The sequence below is a fragment of the Dendrobium catenatum genome, unplaced genomic scaffold, assembly GCF_001605985.2.
Source record: "Dendrobium catenatum unplaced genomic scaffold, ASM160598v2 fragScaff_scaffold_1586, whole genome shotgun sequence".
Classification (NCBI taxonomy): domain Eukaryota; kingdom Viridiplantae; phylum Streptophyta; class Magnoliopsida; order Asparagales; family Orchidaceae; genus Dendrobium; species Dendrobium catenatum.
In genome coordinates this window covers 369,952-390,830 of record NW_021320048.1, presented here as the reverse complement: position 1 = coordinate 390,830, position 20,879 = coordinate 369,952, and the positions used below count along the sequence as shown (strand labels likewise).

Here is a 20,879-nt window from a genome sequence, read left to right as displayed (position 1 = left end):
TGAATATAAGCGTTATTAGCTCCTTTCTGTTCAAGAACTCTCCGTAGCATTTCTCTTGGAAGTTTATCATATGCTTTTTCTAAATCAATAAATATCATATGTAGATCCTCCTTATTTTCTCTATATTTTTCCATCAAACCTCTTAATAAATATATGGCTTCCAAAGTCAACCTACCCGGCATGAATCCAAATTGATTTTGAGAAACATTAGTATCACGCCGCAACCTATGCTCCATAACTCGTGCTCACATTTTTAAAGTATGACACATTACCTAATTTTCTCTATAATTCACACAATCCTTTGCATTACGATTATTCTTAAAAATAGGAATTAACAAACACATTCTCCACTCATATGGAATATTTTTAGTCTTCAAAACAACATTAAAAAGTTCAGTAAGCCAAGAAATTCCTTCACCTCCTACGCATTTCCAAACCTCTATTGGAATATCATCAGTTATCCACAACTAATACGTCTAATCCTAAAAAAAGGAATAATTTAAACTTAAAGGAAAAGAAAAGTGGAGTAAACTAGTATGGGTCTACGAAGGACGTTATCCACCACCAGCATATCTAATCCTAAGGAAAGGAAAATCCTAACCTAATGGAAAAAAACATGATTAAATTAGGATGTTGCTACAAATGGCGTTTTTCTCCACTAGCAGATCTAATCCTAAGATAAGGAAAAATCCTTACCTAAAAAAAAGAAAAAAAAATATTAAACTAAAAGGGTGCAATGAAGGGCATTATTCATCATTTGCACGTCTAATATTTAGGAAAGGAAGAATGCAGACAAAAGGGAAATGTGTTGAGATTAAACTAGGATGGCACCACAAAAGGCGTTATTCACCACTAGTACATCAAATTCTAAAGAAATAAATAATTCTAACATAAAAGAGAAAAGAAAATTAAATAAAAACTAGGATGTTACCACGAAGGGCATGATTCAACACTAGCACGTCTAATCCAAAGGAAGAATCTCAATCTAAAGTAAAATAAAATTGGATAAAATTAGGATGGTGGCACTATGAGCATTATACACCCCTAAAATGTCTAATGCTATGGAAAAGTAGAATACTAACCAAAAGAGAAAGAAAATTGGATTAAACTATGATGGTGTCACGAAGGGAGTTATCCATCACTTAAACATCTAATCCTTACAAAATGAAGAATGTTAACCTAAAGGAAAAGAACTGAATTAAACTAAGATAGTGCCACGAAGAACATTATCCACCACTAGCACATATAATTCTAAGGAAAGATAAAATGCTAACCTAAAGGGAAAGAAAATTGTATTAAAACTAGGATGATGCTACGAAGATTTTTAGGCACCACTAGCATGTCTAATCCTGAGGTAAGGAAAATCCTAACATAAATGAAAAGAAAACTGTATTAAACCAAGATGGTGTCATTAAGATATTATCCACCACTGGCACGTCAAATACTAATTAACGGAAGAATCCTAACCTAAAGAAAAAGAAAACTGGATTAAACTAGTATGGTTCCACAAATGGCGTTATACACGACTAGCACGTCAAATCCCACGAAAAGAAAGAATTCTAACTTAAAGGAAAAGAATATTAGATTAAACTAGGATGGTGCCACAAAAGGCATTGTCCACCACTAACATATCAAATCCTAAGGAAAGGAAGAATTTTAACCTAAATAAAAAGAAAACTCGATTAATTCCCCACTAGTGCCTATTGATTAAAACTATGAGCATGAAGCAAAAGGAAAAGAAAATTTGACTAGGATGATTTCTTGAATGGCATTATCCTTCACTAGCGCCTCTAATCTTAATGAATGGAAGAATCCTAACCTAAAGGAAAAGAAAACTGGATTAAAGAAGGATGGTGCCACGAAGGAAATTTTTCACCACAAGCACGTTTAATCTTATGAAAAGAAAGATTCTTAATGTAATGGAAAAGAAAACTGGATTAAACTAGGATATTGCAACGAAGGGCGTTTTCTTTCCCTTAGTGCATCTAATATAAAGAAAATGAAGAAACCTAACTTAAAAGAAAAAGAAAACTAGATTAAATTAATATGAAGCCAAGAAGAGCATCGTCCAACACTAGCACATCTAATCCTAAGGAAAGGAAGAATTCTAATCTAAATGAAAAAAAAAATTGATTAAACTAGTATGATGCAACGAAAGTTGTTGAGCACGACTAGAACGTCTAATCCTACAGAAAGAAAGAATCCTAGCCTAAAGGAAAAGAAAACTGGATTAAATTATTATAGTGTCATGAAGGGCATTATCCGCCACTTGCTCATCTAATCCTAAAAAATGGAAGAATCCTAATCTAAATGAAAAGAAAACTAGATTAAAATACTATGGTGCTACGAAGGGAAAAGTACACGACTAGCATGTCTAATCCTACGAAAAGAAAGAATCATAATCTGGAGGGAAAGAATTTTTGATTAAACTAGGATGGTGCCATGAAAGGCATTATTCACCACAAGCATGTCTAATCCTAAAGAAAGGAAGAATTATATCCCTAAAGAAAAGATAACTGCATTAAAATAAGAATGGTGACACGAAGGGCATTATCCACCACTAGCACTTTTAATCCAAAGGAATGGAAAAATCATAACCTAAGAAAAAAATTAGATTAAATGAGGATAATGCCACGAAGCGCGTTATCGAACCCTAGCTCGCCTAATCTTAAGGAGAGTGCAAATCATAACCTAAAGGAAAAGAAAATTAAATTAAACTAGGATGGTTCCACGAAGGGCATTGTCCACCACTAAGTATATCAAATCCTATAAAAAGGAAGAATCCTGCTTTAAATGAAAAGAAAACTAGATTTAAGTAATATGGTGGGCGTTGTACACGATTAAAATGTCAAATCCTATGAAAATAATGAATCCTAACATAAAGGAAAACTGGATTAAACTAGGATGGTGCCACAAAGTGCATTATCCACCACTAGCACCTCTAATCCTACGGAAAAGAAGAATTCTAACCTAAAGGAAAAGAATAGTTTTAAACTATGATAGTGCCACGAAGGACGTTATCCAACTCTAGCACAGATAATCCCAAGGAAAAATTCTAACCAAATAACAACAACATCAAGCCTTTATCCCACTACGTGGGATAGGCTGCATGAATCCTTTTTCCCTCATTTCATATCCTATCTCTAAGGGTAAAGCCACTCATCCACCTGAGCATCCTCATCTCTGCCACACTTAACTTAGTATTATGCTTCTCTTTTAATGGACAACATTCGGCATCATAAAGCATTACAGGCCTCACTACCATCTTATAAAATTTTCCCTTTTGTTTGAGAAGTACTTTTCTTGATCACAACAATCCCGATGCATTCCTCCACTTCAACCATCAAACTTAAATTCTGCTATAATATCTCCATCTATTTCACCATCACTCTGAACAATAGATCCAAGATATCTAAAACGTGTACTCTTATTAATGACTTTATCGCCCAAAGTCACAATCCCCTCACTAGATCTATTGCTACTAAAATTTCAAAAAATTCTAACCAAAATGAAAAGAAAATTTGATTAAATTAGGATGGCGCCTCGAAGGACGTTATCCCCCACGAGCGCCTCTAATCCTAACGAATGGAAAAATCTTAACCTAAAGGAAAAGAAGACTGTATTAAATAAGTATGGTGCCACGAAGGGCATTTTCCATCAAAAGTATGTCTAATCTTATGAAAAAGAAGAATCCTAATGTAATGTAAAAGAAAATTGGATTAAACTAGGATGGTGCCACAAAGGATGTTATCCACCATTAGAACATCTAATCCTAAAAAAATAAAGAATCATAACTTAAAATAAAAGAAAACTTGTATTAAACTAGTATGGTGGCAGGAAGGGCATTTTCCATCAAAAGTATGTCTAATCTTATGAAAAGGAAGAATCCTAATGTAATATAAAAGAAAATTGGATTAAACTAGGATGGTGCCACAAAGGATGTTATCCACCATTAGAACATCTAATCCTAAGGAAATGAAGAATTCTAACCAAAATGAAAAAAAAAATTGCATTAAACTAGTATGGTGCCACGAAGGGTGTTGTGCATGACTAGAACGTCTAATCCTACAGAAAGGAAGAATCCTAACCTAAAGGAAAACAAAACTGGGTTTAACTGGGATGGTGCCACGAAGAGCATTGCCCACCACTAGCACGTCTAATCCTAAAAAAAGGAATAAACATAACATAAATGAAAATAAAATGTGATTAAACTAGGATTATATGACGAAGAGCGTTTACCACCACTCGCTCGTCTAATCCTAAGGAAATGAAGAATCCTTACCTAAAAAAATAGAAAATTTGATTAAATTAGCATGGTGCTTAGAAGGGAGTTATTCATGACTAGAATGTATTATCCTAAGTAAAGGAAGAATCCTAACCAAAAAGAAAAGAAAACAAGTTTAAACTAAGATGGTTCCATGAAGGATGTTATTCACTAGTAGTACATCTAATCCTAAGAAAAATAAGAATCCAAACTTAAAGAAAAGGAAAACTAGATTAAACTAGCATGGTGCCACGAAGGGCGTTATCCACCACTGACACGCCTAATCCTAAGGAAAGTAAGAATTCTAACCTAAAGAAAAAGAAAACTAGACTAAATCTTAACCAAAGTAAAAGAAAATTGGATTAAATTAAGAAGGTGCCATGAATGACATTATCCACCACTAACAGGCCTAATCCTAAGGAAAGGAAGAATTTTAACCTAAAAGAACAAAAAATTGGATTAAAACTAGGATAATGCCATAAAGAATGTTGTCCATCACTACCACTTCTAATCCTAAGAAAAAAAATCCCAACCTGATGGAAAAGGAAATATAATTAAACTAGGATGGTGCCACGAAGGGCATTATCCCCCACTAGCACATCTAATCCTAAGAAATGGAAAATCCTAACCAAAAGGAAAAGAAAAAATATATTAAACTATATGATGCCACGAAGGGTGTTGTCCACCGCTAGCACGTCTAATCCTATGGAAATGAAGAATCCTAACTTAAAGGAAAAGAAAATTGGATTAAACTAGGATGGCGTCATAAAATGTGTTATCAACCAATGCCGTCTAATCCTAAGGAAAGGAAATATTCTAATTTAAAGGAAAGGAAAACTGGATTAAAACTAGAATGGTACCACGAATGGCATTTTCTGCCACTAGAATGTTTAATTATAAGGAAAAAAAATCCTAACCTAAAAGAAAAGAAAATTGGATTAAACTAGGTTGGTGCCACGAAGAGAGTTATCCATCACTACCACATCTAATCATAAGGATATGAAGAATCCTAACCTAAAGTAAAAGGAAATTGGATTAAACTTGGATGATGCAATAAAGGTCGTTGTATACAACTAGCACGTCTAATCCTACAAAAAAGAAGAATCCCATGCTAAAATAAAAGGTAATTGAATTAAATTAAGATGGTGTCATGAAGGGCATTGTCCGCCATTAGCACGTCTAATCCTATGGAAAGGAAGAATACTAATCAAAGGAAAAAAGAAAACTAAATTAAACTAGTATAATGCCACAAAGGGTATTGTACACGACTAGCACGTCTAATCCTTAAGAAATGATTAATATTAAACTAAAAGAAAAAAAAATAGATTAAACTAGGATTTTGCCAAAAAAAGGGCATTATCCACCACTAACATGACTAATTCTAAGGAAAGAAAGAATGCTAATAAAAGAAAAAAAATGGATTAAATTAGGTTAGTGCCATGAATGGCATTATCCACCACTAGTACGTCTAATCCTACGAAAAGAAATAATCATATTCTAAATGAAAGAAAACTTGATTAAACTAGTATGGCGACACAAATGATATTTTTATGCATTTTATTTTCTTTTATTTATTTGCCCCTGGTAATTTGAATTGATCTTAAGAAAATACCAAGCAAGGACAACCAAACTAGAAGATCGAAGAATGCATTTCCATTTATTCTGCCTTCTTAATATGCATTTCTTTTCAAAAAGAACTTCATCTATGTTGGAAGAAGCATAAGGATCAATATGCAATTATGCTTCAATTCTTGCAACCACTTTCTAGTATTTATTGTTTGACCAATTATTTGCCAAATATAATATAATAAAAAAATAAAAAGAGTTAGGAGCTAAATTTTTAGCCAAAAATACCATATAAATAGTATTAGAGAATGATTTTGAAGACCATGAGTTGTATTATAAATTTATAATATTAACCTATGTACAGTTTGTAATTTCCTTTGCACAAGAAGAAAAGAAAAGTGTGCTACGAGGATATTATATAGGGTTAAGCATAAGGCTCATAGTGCAGATGATACCAATCTTGGCATTTCCTTCAACAAAAAGCTAAAGTATGCATGTCAGGTGTAATTGTCTACAGGGGATATGGTCAAATCATTTTCATAATTGATGAGGGTGAAATAGATTATATCAAGATTCAACAAAATTAAGAACTAATGTAAATTGTGCTGGGCAATAAGCAAAATCTAATACTTAAACAAAGAGCAAAAAAAGAACAAAGCAGAAAAAAAAAGAAGATCAATGCACGTCTAATCAAGTTTGGTGTCACAAATGACATTGTCTACCACTAGCACGTCTAGTCCTAAGGAACAGAACAATCCAAACCTAAATTAAAAGAAAATTGTATTAAACTAGTTTGGTGCCACAAATGGCATTGTACACGACTAGCACGTCTAATCCTACAAAAAGGAAGAACTCTAACCTAAAGGAAAAGAATATAAGATTAAATTAGGATGGTGTCATTAAGTGCATTGTCCAACACTAGCACGTTTATCCTAAGAAAATGAAGAAAACTATCCTAAAAGAAAAGATAATTGAGTTAAAATTAGGATGGTACCACTAAATGCATTATCCCCCACTAGCACATTTAATCCTAAGAAAAGGAAAAATCCTAACCTAAAGTAAATAAATAGAGTAAACTAGGATAGTGCCACAAAGCGCGTTAACCAACCCTAGCTCATCAAATTCTATGGAAAGAAAAAATTCAAACCTAAGCAAAAGAAAATTGAATTGAACTAAGATTGTACCACGAAGGGAATTATCCACAACTAGTACGTCTAATCCTAAGGAAATGAAGAATCATAACCTAAAGGAAAAGAATTTTGAATTAAACTTGGAAGGTGAAATGAAGGGCATTGTCCACCGCTAACATGTGTAATCCTACGAAAAAGAAGAATATTAACCTAAAGGAAAAGAATATTGGATTAAACTAGTATGGTGCCACAAAGGGCATCATTGTCCGCCACTAGCACGTCTAATCCTAATAAAAAAAAGAATCCTAACCTAAAGGAAAAGATAATTGGATTAAAACTAGGATTGTGCCACGAAGGACTTTATCATCCCCCACTAGCACCTTTAATCCTAAGGAAAAAAAAGAAAAATCATAACCTAAAGGAAAAAAATTAGATTAAACAAGGATAGTGCCACGAAGCGCATTATTCACCCCAAGCATGTCTAATCCTAAGGAAAGTAAAAACTCATAACTAAAGGAAATAAAACTGAATTAAACTAGGATGGTACCACGAAGGGCATTGTCGACCACTAACACGTCTAGTACTAAGGAAAGAAAGAATCCTAACCTAAAAAAAAGAAAATTAAATTAAACTAGTATGGTGCCATGAAGGGCATTGTACACTACTAACAAATCTAATCCTATGGAAAAGAAGAATCCAAACATAAAGGAAAAGAAAATTAAATTAAAATAGGATGGAACCACGAAGGGCATTGTCCACCACTAGCACGTTTAGTCCTAAAGAAAGGAATAATCCTAACTTAAAGGAAAAGAAAATTGAATTAAACTAGGATGATGCCACAAAATGCGTTTTCCACCACACGTATGTCTAATCCTATGGAAAGGAAGAATCCTAACCTAATACAAAAGAAGCTGGATTAAAATAAGGATGGTGCCACAAAGGGCATTATCCATCACTAGCACTTTTAATACTAAGAAAAGATAAAATCCTACTATAAGAAAAAAAAATGTATTAAACAATGACGGTGCCATGAAGTGCGTTATCCACCACTAGCACGTCTAGTCCTACAGACAGGAAGAATCCTAACAAAAAGGAAAAGAAAATGTGATAAAACTAGGATGGTGCCTTGAAAGCTGTTATCTACCACTATCACGTCATATCTTAAGAAAAGGAATAATCTCAAAACAAATGAAATGAAAATTGGATTAAAATAAGATGGTACCACGAAGGGTGTTGTCCACTACAAGCGCGTCTAATCCTAAGGAAAGGAAAAATCATAACCTAAAGAAAAATTAAACTATATTAAACTAGGATGGTGACCACCCCTAGCATGTCTAATCCTATAGAAAGGAAAAAATCTTAACCTTAAAAAAATACAATAATAAATTAGGATGGTGTCACGAATGACATTATCCATCACTAACATGTCTAATCCTAAGGAACGGAACAATCCAAGCCTAAATGAAAAGAAAATTGTATTAAACTAGTATGGTGCCCCGAATGGCATTGTACACGACTAGCACGTATAATCCTATAAAAAAGGAAGAATCCTAACCTAAAGGAAAAGAAATCGTGATAAAACTAGGATGAAGACACGAAAGACGTTATTCACCACTAGCACGTCATATCCTAAGCAAAGGAATAAAACTAAAATAAATGAAAAGAAAACTGGATTAAACTAAGATGGTGCCACGAATGATGTTGTCCACTGCCAGCGCGACTTATCCTAAAGAAAGGAAAAAATTATAGATTAAAGGAAAAGAAAACTAGATTAAACTAAGATGGTGTCCACCTCTAGCATGTTTACTCATATAAATATGAAAAATCATAACCTGAAGAAAAAAAACTGGAATAAACTAGGATAGTGCCACGAAGGGCATTATCCACCACTAGCAAATCTAATCCTAAGGAACGAAACAATCCAAACCTAAATGAAAAGAAAATTGTATAAAACTAGTATGGTGTCACGAATGGCATTGTAGACGACTAGCACGTCTAATCCTGTGAAAAAGAAGAATCTGAACCTAAAGGAAAAGAAATCGTGATAAAAATAGGATGGTGCCACGAAGGGCGTTATTTACCACTAGCACATCATATCCTAAGGAAATGAATAATCCCAAAATAAAGGTAATGAAAACTGAATTAAACTAAGATGGTGTCACGAAGGGTGTTGTCTGCTACTAGCGTGTCTAATTCTAAGGAAAGAAAAATTTCTAACCTAAATGAAAAGAAAGCTGGATAAAACTAGGATGGTGTCCACCTCTAGCATGTCTTATCCTACAGAAAGGAAAAATATTAACCTAAAGAAAAAAAAAAAGCTAGAATAAACTAGGATGGTGCCACGAGCATTATACACCACAAGTGCGTCTAATTTTAAGGAAAGGAAAATCTTAACGTAAAGGAAAAAAATTGGAATAAATTAAGAAGGTGCAAAAAGGGCGTTATTTACCACTAGCATGTCATATCCCAATGAAAGAAAGAATCCTAACCTAAAGGAAATGAAAATTGTGTTAAATTATGATAAGGCCACGAAGGGCATTATCTACCACTAGCACGTTTAATCTTAAGGAAAGGAATAATCATAGCCAAAAGGAAATTAAATTAGATTAAACTAGGATGATTCCACGAAAGGCGTAATCCACCACTAGCACATCTAATCCTAAGGAAATGAAAAATTCTAATCAAAAGGAAAAGAAAACTAGATTAAAATAGTATGGTGTCTCGAAGGGTGTCTAATCCTATGGAAAGGAAGAATTCTAACCTAAAGGAAAAAAAAACTAGATTAAACTAGGATCGTGCCACGAAGGACAATGTACACCCCTAGAACGTCTAATCCTATGGAAAGGTAGAATACTAACCTAAAGAAAAAGAAAATTAGATTAAAATATGATGGTACCACGAAGGGCGTTATCCACCAATTGAACATCTAATTCTAAGGAAAGGAAGAAAGTTAACTTAAAAGAAAAAAATTGGATTAAACTATGATAGTACCATGAAGTGCATTATCCACTACTAGCACCTATAATTCTAAGGAAAGATAAAATGTTAACCTAAAGGGAAAGAAAATTGTATTAAAACAAGGATGGTGATACGAATATTTTTATGCACCACTAGCATGTTTATTCCTGATATAAGGAAAATCATAACCTAAAGGAAAAGAAAACTGGATTAAACTAGGATGGTGCCACGAAGGGCATTATACACTACTAGCACGTCTAATAATAAGAAATGGAAGAAAACTGAATCAAACTACTATAATTCCACGAAGGCCGTTATGCACGACTAGCATGTTTAACACTACAAGAAGAAAGAATCCTAACCTAAAGGAAAAGAATATTAGATTAAACTAGGCTGAAGCCACAAAGGGTATTGTCCACCAATAGGACGTCTATGCCTAAGGAAAAAAAGAATACTAACCTCAAGGAAAACATAATTGGATTAAAACTAGGATGGTGCCACGAAGGGTGTTATCCCCCCTAGCACCATTAATCCTAAGGAAAAGAAAAAATCCTAACCTAAAGGAAAACATTTGGATTAAACTAACATAGTGCCACGAAGCGCGTTATCCACTCCTAGCACGTTTAATCCTACAAAAAGGAAGAATCTTAACCTAAAGGAAAGAAATCATGATAAAATAAGAATGGTGCCACGAAGGGCATTATCCACCATTAACTTTTCAAATCCTAATGAAAGGAACAATCCAAACCTAAATAAAAAGTTAGTGGTGGATAATGTCTAACCTATAAAACAGGATGGTGCTAAAAAGGACTTTATCTGCCTAAAAGAAAATTAAAGGACTTAATACAAAGGAAATGAAATATCCTGACCTAAAGGAAAATTAAACTGGATTAAAGCTAGGATGGTGTTAAGAAGAACGTTATCCATACTAGTACGTCTAATTATATGAAAAGAAAAATAATAATCTAAAGGAAAAGAAAATTGGACTAAACTAGGATGGTTCCACGAAGGGCATTATTGACCACTAGCACGTCAAATCCTAAGGAAATGAAGAATCCTAACCTAAAATAAAGAAAAACTGTAATAAACGAGAATGGTTCCACGAAGGGCATCGTCCACCACTAGCACATCTAATCCTATGGAAAGGAAGAATCCTAACCTAAAGGAAAAGAATATTAGTTTTAAACTTGGATGGTGTCACAAAGAGTGTTATCCACCACTAGCACATCTAATCCTGAGAAAAGGAAGAACCCTAACCTAAAGAAAAAAGAAACTTGACTAAAACAAGGTTGGTGCCACTAACGGCATTATCCACATGCATATCTAATTCTAAGGAAAGGAAAAACCCTAATAAACTAAAGGAAAATAAAATTTGATTAAACTATGATATTTCCTCGAAGGGCGTTATCCTCCACCATCATGTCTAATTCCAAGGAAAGAAAGAATTCTAACCTAAAGGAAAAGAATATTGGATTAAAGTATGATGGTGCCACGAAAGGCGTTTCATCCACAAGCATGTCTAATGTTATGAAAAAGATAATCCTAACCTAATGGAAAAGAAAATTAGATTAAAGTATGATATTGCCACGAAGGGCGTTATCCATCACTAGCACAACTAATCCTAAAGAATAGAAGAATCCCAACTTAAAATAAAAAAAAACTACATTAAATTAAAACGGTGCCAGAAAGGGCATATTTCTACCACTAGCACATCTAATCCTAATGCAAGAAAGTATTCTAACTTAAATGAAAAGAAAACTTAGTTAAACTAGTATGGTGCCACATAGGACATTGTACACGAATAAAATATTGAAGGGTGTTGTCCACCCCTATAACGTCTACTCCTATGGAAAGGTAGAGTCCTAATCTACATAAACAAAAATTGGATTAAAGTAGAACGGTGTCACAAAGGGCATTACGCATGACTTAAACATATAAACTTTAGGAAAGTAAAAATGTTAACCTAAAACAAAGGAAAACTGGATTAAACTAGGATGGTACCACAAATGTCATTATCCACCACTAGCACATATAATTCTAAGGAAAGATAGAATGCTAACCTAAAAGAAAAGAAAATTGTATTAAAACTATGATGGTGCTATAGGCACCACTAGCATGTATAATCCTGAGGTATGGAAAATCCTAACCTAAAGCAAAAGAAAATTAGATTAACCTAGGTTGGTATCACGAAGGACATTATCCACTACTAACACTTCTAATACTAAGGAACGGAAGAATCCTAACCTAAATGAAAAGAAAACTATATTAAACTAGTATGGTTCCACGAAGGGTGTTATACACGACTAACACGTCAAATCCAACGAAAATGAGGAATCCTAACCTAAATAAAAATAATATTGGATTAAACTAGGATGGTGCCTCAAAGGGCATTGTCCACCACTAGCATATCTAATCCTAAGGAAAAAAAGAATCTTAAAAGGAAAAGATAACTGGATTAAAACTAGGATGATGCCACGAATGGCATTATCCCCCACTGGCACCTTTAATCCTAAGGAAAAGAAAAATCATAACCTAAAGGAAAAGAAAATTGGATTCAGCTAAGATGGTGCCAAAAAGGGCATTGTCCACCACTAGCATGTCTAATCCTAAGGAACATAAGAATCCTAACCTAAATGAAAAGAAAACTGGATTAAACTATTATTGTTCCACGAAGGGCGTTGTACACGACTAGCACGTCTAATCCTATGAAAAGGAAGAATCATAACTTAAGAGAAAATAATATTTGATTAAACTAGGATGGTGCCACGAATGGCAATGTCCACCACTAGCACGTTCAATCCTAAGGAAAAAAAGAATCCTAACCTAAAAGAAAAAATAATTGGATTAAAACTTGGATGGCGACATGAAGAGCGTTATCCACCCCTAGCACTTTTAATCCTACAGAAAGGAAAAGTCCTAACCTAAAAGAGAAAAAATATTGTAGTATAAAAATGAAGAACCCTAACTTAAAAGAAAAAGAGAACTAGATTAAACTAGTATGGTGTCAGAAAGGGCATTGTCTGCCAATAGCACATCTAATCCTAAGAAAAGGAAGAATTCTAACAATCTAACCTAAATGAAAAGAAAACTGAATTAAACTAGTATGGTGCCACGAAGGATATTATGCACAACTAGAACGTCTAATCCTATGGAAAGGAAGAATCCTAACATAAAGGAAAAGAAAACTGGGTTTACTTTTAGTGTTCTCCTTTTGAAGGTAATGGATGATTAATTGAAAACTTTTTTTCTCTTGTTTGAATTCTCATGAGAGCTTGAGATATTGGAGTGAGATCCCTAGGAGAGGGAGAATTGTTCAACACCCACCAACCTAGATGAGTCGGGTTCATGGTTCTACCTTCTATCTCTTTCTTTCCTCCCTCTATCACCACCGGCCATACCTTCTTTCCATCACCTTGTCCAAACTTTCATCAACACCAAACCCCTTCGTCATCCCCACCGAATTCTCTAAACCACCTCCACCTAGTCGTCGGTTCCCTTACCCGAGCCCCATTCAAGCTGTCAGTCCTAGCCCCTTGCCAACTCATGGATTTACTTCCTAATTTTGATAGTCATAATTTAGATAAATTTTGAATTCAAATTCACCCAATTTGAAATTTAAAATCTTTCCTAAATTATAAAATCTATTTTGGGAAAGTTTCCAAATCTCTCCTTATTGGATTTTAAATTATTTTATAATGAATTATTTCTTTCCAAATCTAATCATCAAAATCAAGGAAGCATTAAAGCCTCCTTAATTTCCCCCATCCCCATAAAGTCGTCGGCCCCCTCTCTCTAACCGCCTCTCCTATCTCTCTCTCCAATCCCCTCTCTCTCTATATTAACACCTCTCCCCTCTAGGAATTAAATTCAAATTTCATTCCTAATTCCCACCTCTCCCTTCTCCAACCTGAAGTAAAATTTCTCAAACCACCTCCCCTTGGCCGGCTACCTCTCTTACCTCCTCCTGCTTGGATTTTGAGAGAACTCCCTCTCTCTCTCAAAAGGTAAACAACAAAGGAAACCAAGAGACTAGTCCTCCCGCACCTCAACGCTACAAGTTCAATGCATGGTCGATCCGAAACTTGATTACGGACTCACCTACGACGAGCAAGGATTTGTTTGCATGCTACATTCGACATTATTCGATGTTAATCCATGCATCGATTATACCATAGAAGAGTACGTATGGTCGAGGCTATTGAAGAGCAACTTTGAATCGTTCAGTGGAGGATTACAACCGATCCTTAATGAAGGTCTTCTAATCTTCCTCTCCCTGTATTTCCTTACCCTAACCCTCTTTCTTGGGATTTGATTTTAGTCATGATGATCATGTTCTCCTAATTCTGCCAAGCTTAGTAAACGTAGTGAATTGAGTGCACTTCATTTGTTTCTAATCTTATTATTAGATTAGGGATTTTCGTTGAAAGCTATTATATTTACATAATGTTGATTTCCTATGTTATTTTGTTGATTCAAAGCTCTTGATGTGAAACTTGGCCTAAACGAAAGTAACCACTCTTACGTTTTATTTTTCTTTTTTTATTTACTAATAGTTCTAATTGTTATCATTCTAATCAATAAATCGTGCAAGTTCTTTTCAAGTTATTGCATGCATTGTAGTCCTACATCAAATAGTTTTTATATTGTATAAATAAATAAATAAATAAAATATTAAATACTATTACATCCATATCACGGTTCTCGAGCAACAAAGTTATTTCCTAATATCTATTTTACATTCTGATAGATCTCCTTGCTTGCAAAATCTCTTTAGTTGCTAAACCATAAAATCAAGTATACCGTAAAGAAATGAGTTTTCTTACCAAAAAAGCCTTGTAATTCTAATCAACATAAAGGACAGACTAAGATGATGGCTTTCAATTTTTATTTTATTTTTTTTTACAAAGGTAACCATTTATAGCAGAACTACAATGGACAGTGGAATGCTTCTCAATTCTTTCATAAAAATTACACCAACAATTTAGAGTATTCCCTCCAATCTCATCACATGCCTAGGTTGTCCCAACAATACCATGTCCCAAAAGCAATGCCTCGCAAAACTTGACCTCGCTCAAAGAAATAGCAATGCAAACTTCTTGATATATAAACCATAACAGTATTAAGTTTAATATTTGGGCTATCCAGTGCTCAAAATGGAAAAAGCCCAAAATAAAAACCCAACTATTTGTCTACAGGCAATCTAGTTCCAAAATATTACATTTCTCACATTTAATCTATTGACTATACAAATAATCCAAAGTATTTTCTTAAAGAAAAAAATTGGATCACATTTGTATAGGCAAGGGACAAATTTATGATAATCTTGACCGCGGAAGCTAGGCTGCTCGCTAGGGTTTCTAAACGGGTCAACCGAGTCAGTTTAGAATTGTCAGGTTAACCCGAACCCGACCCGATTTTTGAAATGCGCTGACTTTACTAACTCGAACCCAACACGTATGTCAAATGGGTTGACCCGAACCGAGAATTTTTCGAGTCGAGTTCAGGGTCGTGTCAAATATTGACATCACTAATGGCATGGTCACAAAGGAGATTGCAACAAACGTTTTTTCGTAGGTGGGTAACGTGGGTCGCAGTAGTTTTTGGTGGTCACAGATTAACAAAATGTCACAATGAGGTTGGAGGTCGCAACTAAGGTTGTAGGTGGAGGTGCGGGACGCATGCAACTATGAGATTGAGCAAAGAGAAAAAGCAAAGCATTGCTAAACTATGTATTCTAAATTGACCTAATTCTGGAGATTTCAAAATACACCAAAAATGAATTATTTGGTGATTTTCAAACTCCCAAAAAAAATGCTTAGAATTTACCTTACTCTCAACCAAGCATTCTAAATCATGACACCCATCCTTTAAAATGCAATACACTTAAAATATTCCCAACCAAGCAATCCCAAAACGAAGGACTAAATGAACAATAATTATAGAGAAAAAGATGACAATATTATCAATTTATCACTGATCTTATTCAAATTCAAGTAATAAGAAATCCATAGTAATAAAAGTTATAAGGAAATTGGAAGAATTTGATATGAGAAACAAAGAGTGATCTAGTTGATGCCAGAACTTCAACGTCATCAACTAACAGTGCAAGAAAACAAAAAAAATAAATAGCATTGCAGTGAATGTTTACTTTGATTCAACACTAAAGTTTGTAGACTTGTGGTTTGTGACCAGTAAAATTTTACATGTCAATCCATACTTTGGAAGAATTTTTTCATAAATAAAACTGGAAAAGCATTGTATGGGTGTGACTATGTTTTTGGAATTTCAAATGCATCATGTGAATTATTAAATTTCATTTATCGTGAAAGAATTATACCTCCCGACCAACAAAGGAAGAAATATTGATGGAGAAAGACATTTTTACTGTCGGTTCCTCCACTTTGACGGTGGCTAGTGCTTTCCCAGAGCTTTTATCAGCTATTATCTCTCCAATCTGCATAAACATGAGAATAACAATAAGCTATCCTCCACATACACGTTTCCATAGAAAAAGCTCATAAATATGTAGACTAAAAAAAATACAACTACAGGTTGGGTCCCGGTGGACTGCTTACCATTATATCATTTATTCAACAAACGGAACAAATATCTCCAGCCTCCACATTCTCAGCTGGGACCCTGCTGAAGTTCTGATAAACAAAAACTTCACTGACTTTTGTCAGTCTACATGTTTCATCTGATGTGCAAACCTACAATCACATAATTTTCATGAACTAAAAACTCGATATTTTCTACATAAAGTTGTCCGTATCCATATGCACTCTGCCCTCCTTCCAAATGCTGATCCTTCCACTTGAACATTTACATATATAAATAAACCTGCATGAACAAGATGTTCACCTTTAACAATATATCATCATTATCATTTTCCATAGATTTCTTTTCTCTTATTGTTCTAAACATTAAATGAAGAGATGGATTCTTACTTACAAAAGCATTAAATAGAAAATGGGAAGGGAAGCTGATTTGACCAAGCATGGATGATATTTTCCAAGTCCTTATCTAGATAGAGATCATTTCCATTTCCCGCCTTCTTCGAGCAAATCATAAGCTTTGCACTGCGCTTTAGTAAAGGAAAAAACCAACCTGCTGCAATTAAAGCCAAGAGATTTACAACAACTTTAGCAGCTGCTTATTACTTAAATAAAAAAAGTTATATTCCCAAGTGCCAAAGCCATGCTTTAATTAACTTGCTTCAGCACTTAGAAGATAGCAATTGATGCGATGAAACCTTATGTAAAAGAAGAGTTTGGTGAATATAAATATCATATAAATAATTACAAATATATTGATCGAAATATTAATGAGTTTCTAAAAATGTCGATCAAATTACCCAATTAAGAAGAAAATGAACAACTAAGCAATGAAAATTTGGGTATTGCTTATGCAGAAGCTGTAATTCCTTGCGAAGAAACTCATTTCTAAGGCAAGCTTGTTGAGCTCGAACTGTTACCAGTTTCTCTTGACATTAAGTATTAATCTCACTCAGGCTTCGTTTGAGACGACTTTTTTGCTACTTCTTAAAGCAGAGTTTAGTACAAAAATTTTAATTTTTAATTAAAACACTTATAAAAGGCAATAAAAAATTCATCACAAACAAAGCTTTATCTTTCCAACAACGTAACAAGACGATAATAAAAATCAAATTAAATGCAAGATGAATTTTCCATTGCGAAAAAATAAAAAATAAAAATGTGATCAAATTTACCTCTATGCGGAGTATTTTCCTTGAAATCAGCTTCTTCTTGTTCTTTGGTCAGTTTCATAATGTATTCAAGGAATTTCTCCTCAAGACCCTCAAATGTTTAGGGATGATTGATCTCGTCATAGCCAACTTCTTTATTATCTATTGGATCTCTAACCATTTGTTTCTCCAATGCAATTTTGGAGTCTGGTCTTTGATCTTGGTATGCAGATCGAGAAGAATCGCTTACTTGACATAAATCTCAAATTTTTACTCTCCTTGAGCTTTATAAGCCAATAAGGGAATAGCTTTCCTAAGCTAGATAAAGGAAATGAATATCATAAAAATGTTTTGTACGATAAGGTTCCCAAAATAAAAAGCCAGGATCATAAAGTTGATTCTAGAAAGTTATAAAATGAAAATTGCAATAGCGGACACAAAGATGAACACCACAAGGATTATAGAAATATTAAGGATCAATGGTTAAAACATTAGCAGGAAACAATGGAGCACTCTTCACAATCTACAGAAATAAAACTGACACAAAAAACTTCAGAAAAAAATTTCATTATTGGAATTAACAATAAGCAAAGATTTTAGAAAGAAAAATTATTTCCAGAATTAACATTAAATTGCATTTCAAATTCAATTAATTAGATCAATACTATGACCTTTAGATGATTTACGAAAGGAACATTTAAATTGTGACTTTTTTACACAGAAATTACTTGGAAAGTATGGGGAGAGTCTTTCAAAATTATAAAACAAAAAAATATGCATGGGTAACATGATTTTCAAGTATTACAAGATTTCTATGATGATTTTGAAACACAGACTATGCAGAATAGAATTTGCTTCCATGGTAAAATTGTTCAACTCAATATAAATCTTTGATTTATCATATTTTTTCATAGAAACATGTCAATTTCATTTCTTGGAATTTTTTTTTCAAAAAACCGAGTTAAATTCTTTCAAGGGAAGGAGACATAGAGGGCAACAAATTAAGCACAAGAGTAGCAATGAAAATAAATTAATTGATTGATAGACATTGCTAGAGGAATCAAGTAATTAAGAACAAGATTGACATCAAGAAAGCCTCTGGAGTTTAAAAGGAAATAAATGTGATAGAAAATGAATTGAAAATCTTGTCATTGGTTCACAAATCAGAAAGAGTCTTTTTATCAGAATATATGAAAAACTGAATTTTTCTCATCCAATAATTTTAACTTAGTATAATCTACCCAACTAACATGATGAGTATATTTAGTGATTAAATTACCCAATACCTAGTATAGAGCTCTATTACACCTCCATAAACCTCTTTTCACAAAAAATAGAGCTTAATTTTCAACTAACTTTTAGATCAAAATGATACTTAAGAAGAAAATCATAAACAAACAAAATAGATAAAAATATTATCCAGAAAGTCCAAGATGACATGGCTTCTTAAAGTCATAACTAGAGATGGTGATTAAGTTGATATACAACACCAGATTTAACCAGAAATTAATAAATTGTCGTTATCAAGTCCTGTTTGTAGAGTATGTTTTCTATGTTGAATAAGATTATAGGATGAAGATAGTTGATTATGATTGTAGGCTATATCTATGTCAATGTTTAGTACAATTTTTGTTCTGATTTTGAACTATATAACCTATGAGAAGCTATATATATTTCATCAAAGATGCAATATTGAATATGTATGTAGTTTATGTATTCATCAGCCTAAATACTCCTAGCAGAAGCTTGCTACTATAATTTTTATGTTTTGTTGTTAGGAACATTGACAAATGCAGTGTTATCTAGCCTGGAGGAGTAAATAAATTTTTTTTGCGAGAAACTGCAAATTGGAGAAAAAAAATATAATTAGTGTGACATAAAATTAGTAAAGACAAACACTGTAATTACACTTAAATTTAGATTGAATTAAACGAACATTAAGGATTTGTTTGAGATGGTTGGAGTTATTTATAAAGTTGATCGCCAATTTGTTGTGGGGAGAACAACTTAATTATTCTAGGAGCATTGTGCTTCATACTGCAGCTTATATATCTATAAGGAAACATCTGTTCAGATTAATTCCAAATAAAGTTAGCAAAACTAAAAATAGAATCCAACAAATTTACACACCAAAATATAACTATTTTGTCAGACATTTTTTAAATTCGGACAAACAATATATTTCACCGTAGAGGAGAAGAACACTGTACAGAGGAGAAGAACACCTTACAGGAAAAGAAATGGAAAGGTGGAAGAGCAACCTACTATCTGACATGAGAAGAAGCCGATCGGAGAATCAGTGGTGCCGGCGACGCAGTAATTTTTGCCAGGGAGAAAAACGACAACAACTAAGAAGAAAATGAGGTATGTAAAAGAAGAGTATGCATCCATGGGAGAAAAGAGAGAGAGAGATAAACGAATTGCAAACCCTATAAAAATTTGAAGTAGGAATTTAAGCTTAAAAGGGGAAAAAATTATAACTTGACGAGAGTGGGGAGCACGGAAGACTGTAGGCTGCAGCGAGCGGCTTCAGCGAACAAAATCAAATCGGGAAGAAGTGAAGACAAATCACAGAAAATGAAAAAAATAATAATAAGTTAACCTGGGATGTTTGCAGGAGCCGACGAGCAGAAAAACAACAAAAAAATTAAGTAAAAGGAGGATGGAGAGTTTGGGAGAAAACCCTAACCTAGGCCCCACTAACCTTCGATTCCTCACAGCAGTCCCACCAACCTTCGATTCCTCACAGCAGCCAGTTTCCGGCGTGCTTAGAGCGCAGAGAGACCGAGTCGCTTCTTTGATTACTAGCCTTCCGCCTAAAACCTTCAGCGGCCTTTCGGCGCTTAAAGCAGAAAATGAGAGTCCGTTCGGTCGTCCTCTCTGCCATAGTCGCACTCTTAAATTAGTCTGATTTGTCGTTTGACCTAAATGCCCTTATAGCCGTTACGTCTAAACAAATAAAATTTATTTTTTACATTTCCCAAAAAAAATATATTTTACTATATGTTTTAATAAATGAACTATTAATTAGATAAATAAAAAATTAATATGAAATTCATATTTTAAAATTTTAAATAAAAAAGAAAATTATATTTAATTATTGAATTCAATGTTATATGTTTAAATATATCATAAAAGAGTTTAGATTAACACCATTAAATATAAATAAGAAATATATTAAATTCTATAAATTATTTTTAGTGGATTGCTTAATAAACTATTTGACTAATCTCCTTGGATAAAAAAAATTTTTGAT

The 20,879-nt window shown here is 33.6% G+C and overlaps 1 protein-coding gene across 18 annotated transcripts in view; it reads right to left on the bottom strand.

Annotated features, from left to right (window-relative positions):
• The window catches only part of LOC110112645, a 99,550-nt gene extending 79,064 nt beyond the window's left edge, over nucleotides 1-20,486 (bottom strand). For 4 of the 18 annotated variants that reach the window (XR_003703053.1, XR_003703054.1, XR_003703055.1 and 1 more), the window contains exons 1-5: nucleotides 20,328-20,486; nucleotides 17,648-17,941; nucleotides 16,870-17,028; nucleotides 16,494-16,758; nucleotides 16,256-16,372 (exon numbers count right to left, since the gene is read on the bottom strand). Coding sequence is in view for 15 of the 18 variants with exons in the window: in XM_028700751.1 (XP_028556584.1) it covers nucleotides 16,256-16,372; nucleotides 16,494-16,496 (120 nt within the window). In the remaining 3 variants the exon portion in view is untranslated. Of the gene's footprint in view, nucleotides 1-16,255; nucleotides 16,373-16,493; nucleotides 16,759-16,869; nucleotides 17,029-17,647; nucleotides 17,942-19,853; nucleotides 20,089-20,312 lie in introns of those variants that run through there. The other 14 variants (XM_028700752.1, XM_028700755.1, XM_028700758.1 and 11 more) reach the window with 14 other exon arrangements.
• Nucleotides 20,487-20,879: the final 393 nt, after the last annotated feature.